At 60.0% G+C, this 3,582-nt stretch overlaps 1 protein-coding gene and 1 long non-coding RNA gene across 2 annotated transcripts in view; one reads left to right on the top strand and one right to left on the bottom strand.

Annotated features, from left to right (window-relative positions):
* LOC102023166 (cytochrome P450 26B1) overlaps window positions 1-3,582 on the bottom strand; it is a gene marked incomplete at its 5' end in the record, with an annotated part of 19,180 nt that extends 15,598 nt beyond the window's left edge. Inside the window, 1 exon segment of the mRNA XM_005385584.2 lies at window positions 2,695-3,582. Coding sequence (XP_005385641.1) covers window positions 2,695-2,898 — 204 coding nt within the window.
* On the top strand, window positions 7-818 carry LOC102022942. The gene is made up of 2 exons (XR_261061.1): window positions 7-152; window positions 713-818. It is a non-coding gene; the product is annotated as an uncharacterized LOC102022942 (long non-coding RNA).

The raw sequence follows: 3,582 nt of genomic DNA, 5'->3' as shown, positions 1-3,582 counted from the left end.
CGGCTCGCGCCCAGGATCGCCGGGCCCCAGCCCGGGACTGGGGCTCGGAGGAGCTGGCGGAGCGCACCCCGGAGGGGTGGTAGCAGGGGCGTCTCGCTCACCTTTGACGTCGGCACTCGCCACCCCAGCCCAAGTTAACCCTTCTCCTGCAGGTGAGAAAGGCAGGGGCGCCGCCTGTCCACTCCCCTCTTGACCGCCGGCGGGCAGACTTGCGCAAGCGGCCTCCAGACACACCCGCCAGGTCGTGCAACCCCCGAGGGGACAACGCGGCTCCCCTTTGCCTGAGTTTGGTCCCCTCCTCATTTTCCTTTCTTCCACGGAAAACTGTTCTCCAACTAGATGTGTACACACCCCAGCCCAGCGAAAAGTGACTCTGCAGAACCTGGATTCCTAATCACTTTTCCACATGAGCCTCCGGCCCCGGCGCGCGACAGGGAACGAGCCGGGAGCTCCCGAGCCGCCAAGAGGGGGGCCGGGCTGCGGGGCAGGCAGCCCCTCTTCCAGGCTGGAGGGTCGGGAAAAGCTCCCCCCGCAGTGACGCCCTTGTAGACGGTGTCTAGCCCTTTAAGAAAAGCCCCGGCCGAGGTGGGGTGCGACAGAGGGGGGGTGAGGAGCGGGGCTCCCTTTCTCAGTCGGCTAAAAGGTGTCCTGCGCTCCGTCTGACTCTCCCGTCTCTCCTCTCCTTCTTTTCCTCTGTTTTTCTTTTCTTTAGACACAAAAGTTGGGTTGTGAATTTTCCGAGGTAGCCGCCGTCTCGCCCCCGACCCCCGCCTCTGATCTACCTAACTATAATTAAAGTGCGTTTTTTGTGGCATTAATAAAGAGTTATTTGTCCGCCGTTTCCACGGTCTTCACAAAGAAGACTTTCATAGGGGCGGCCGCTCGGGCTGCGAGTCCAATTTATACAAAAATGTTGTATTTTTAGCCCTGGGCTCTGTTTAGATGGCGCTCGATGGAAACGGAGAGCCCTTGGAGGTCCCCCGTAAAATCTGATAAATGACTCCGAAAAAAATAACGCTGGGATTCAGAGGGCTCCCATTAACCCTTTCTGCACTCTCTACACGCAACCCCCAAATGCACCCCTACCCCGCGGGATCTAGGGCCTTGGGGAGCAAGGATGGGGAGGCTCGGGTCTCTTCCCCAACTTCCGTGCAGCCTGCATACAGATCCCCAGAGGCCATTGTGTGTGTGTGGGGGGGGGTCATAAGGACATAGGGGGGCAAAGAAAGGTCAGGAAACGGGACTGGGGGGGGCAAGGGTACCAGATCGTGTGTGGATTCTACAGATTGGCTCTAACAAGGTGGGAGCCCTTGCCTATGTGAGTTACTTTATTTTCTAAGTTCTTGGTCAAAAGCCTAGACCACCGCCTAAGTTAACCCTTTGTGTCAAAGAGAGCATCTGAGGATGTCTTTCCGAGGAAGAGCTCAACCGGTTGAAGAGAACCCCACCTCATTGGACGAACACCCTCAAAAAGACCGACTCCGCGACAGGGAAAGCCCACAGCAGAGAGGAACCTCGCGCCCCCCTCCTCTACCCGCTGGCTGTCACTTGGCCCCGGGGGGGGGGCGGGGCGGGTGTGTGCGCGCTCGCGCGGACTGCACGCGTCTGTTAATTTCAAGCCAAGCTTTCACACTTTTAAACCCACAGTTCCCCACGCTCACCTTTCCTGTGCGGAGGCTGTCTGTTTCAGGATACGCAGGCTTCCCCTAATGCCCATCAGCAGCCAGCGGACAAACGCGCACACTCACACACCCAAACCCAAACACACCTCACGCAGTTACCCCAGAGGTTCCCCCCCCCCGGAAAAAAATCCTGCTGTGTATCAAATTGCAGAAGCTACTGTCTAGTATTTGACGAGGTTAACTCCAGGTTAATCTCCGCATTACTTACCTGGGTCTGGTCCTGGACGCGCCCCACCCCCATGATCACCGGCAGAGTGGGATTGTTCCCGTCTAAGGACACACACATACACTCCCTGTGGGTCTCCCACACATCCATCACAAGTTTCTTTCTCCTGCTAAACTGTCCCCACCCAATAAGTAAATAGACCCTTTTCCCCGAAAGCCGAGAGCCCTCAGGTCTTGGGCCTCTCATTTTCCTTGGGTTACATTTTTCCTCTCCCACCACAAAACACACATACACTGGGAAGGACCAGACCAGGGCTGCTGTATCCGGCGCAGCTGACTATAAGGCAAAGGTACAGCCCTGGTCTTCAAGGGGTAATTCAAGCTGCCACTGATGCCACTCCACTTCTCCGGACTCAGTTTTTGGGACCCAGCGTCGCCGTTAAAGCCCAGGGCGTTGAGGGCGACTGGGGCCTGGGGCGCACAGGGCAGCGAAAGCTGCTCAGAACCCGATGCCCCTTTGGTCTAGCGCAGCGCGAGGATCCCCCAGGGCTTTTGGCGCACCCCTGCTTGGTCGACTGCTACCGAGGCACGTCTGTGTGGGCGTCCTGTCCGGTCCAGGAACCCCATTTACCGGCCCTCTCAACTGGCGCACTGGGCGCCAGGGCTCTCCGCGCCCCGCTGCAGGCGGGCAGGAGAAACCCCGGCGGCGCAGGCAGAGCGAGGGAAGGGGCGGGGCGGGGACCAGTGCCTTCGAGCTCCCGGCGTCCCCTGGCCGGCCCTCGGCTGGGTCTGCCGGGCGCTCGAAGCTAGCGGACCCCGGAGAGCCGCAGGAGGAGAGCGCCCTTACCTGTAGCAGCCAGTGGCCGGTCTCTCCGATGAGCGGGAAGCCCATGGAGCCCTTCGGGATGGGCAGCTTGCAGCTCTTGTCGCGGGTAGCAGCCCAGCGCAGCTGCCACAGCTGCTGCGACACGGCCAGCAGCAGCGTCACGGACACCAGGCACGCGGCGAGGGTGGCCAGCGCCGACACCAGCTCCAAGCCCTCAAAGAGCATGTTGGCGGCCGCTCGGGGGATTGGCTGTGCCGGCCGCGGCGGGGGAGGGGAGGGCTGGACCGGAGCGGAGCGGCGGGGGAGGGGAGGCTGCAGCCGGGGGTCCTGGCACCTCCAGCCGAAGCAGAAAGAGGAAGGGGCCGAGGGCAGGGGGGTAGAGGCTGCGAGGTAAGAGCGAGGGGGGGTCGCCTAAAAGAAGAGAGAGGAGACACAAGGCGACTCGAGGTGTAACTTTGTTTGTTTGTTTGTTTGTTCTTTTATAGCGGGCCTGGGGGCTGCTCAGTGGGCAGTGAGATGAAGCCGCCGAGTCAAGCTGTTGGATTTGCTCTCCCCGCAACCATCACACATGGAAAACTTTGGAAAACTTTGTCCAGCAGGAGCTTCTCTCTTGTAAGCCCTTTCCCCTGCACGGGAAAGAAAAAAAAAAGAAGGGGAACAGAGAGCTAGCGGAGAGAAAATGCGATCGGTTTGTCAAAAGTATTCCCCAAAAATTCCTAGGTGGAAAAAATCTGAATCTCAAAATTCCAACGAACCCAAAAACTTTGGGAGTCGAGGGAGAAGGCTCCCCAATTGAAGCGGGTGGAGAGGCCCGAGCCCAGAGTCTGGGGTGCCCCGGGCTGCGCGCCCAAGCCCGGGAGCCGCTGCGGCACCGGAGGCGGGGGCGGCGGACGCGGCGGTGAGGTGGGC

This window comes from Chinchilla lanigera, unplaced genomic scaffold (assembly GCF_000276665.1).
Source record: "Chinchilla lanigera isolate Chin_1 unplaced genomic scaffold, ChiLan1.0 scaffold00023, whole genome shotgun sequence".
NCBI classification, from domain to species: Eukaryota; Metazoa; Chordata; class Mammalia; order Rodentia; family Chinchillidae; genus Chinchilla; species Chinchilla lanigera.
Note: the sequence above shows the minus strand (reverse complement) of the source record. Positions and strands in the feature narration are given on the sequence as shown.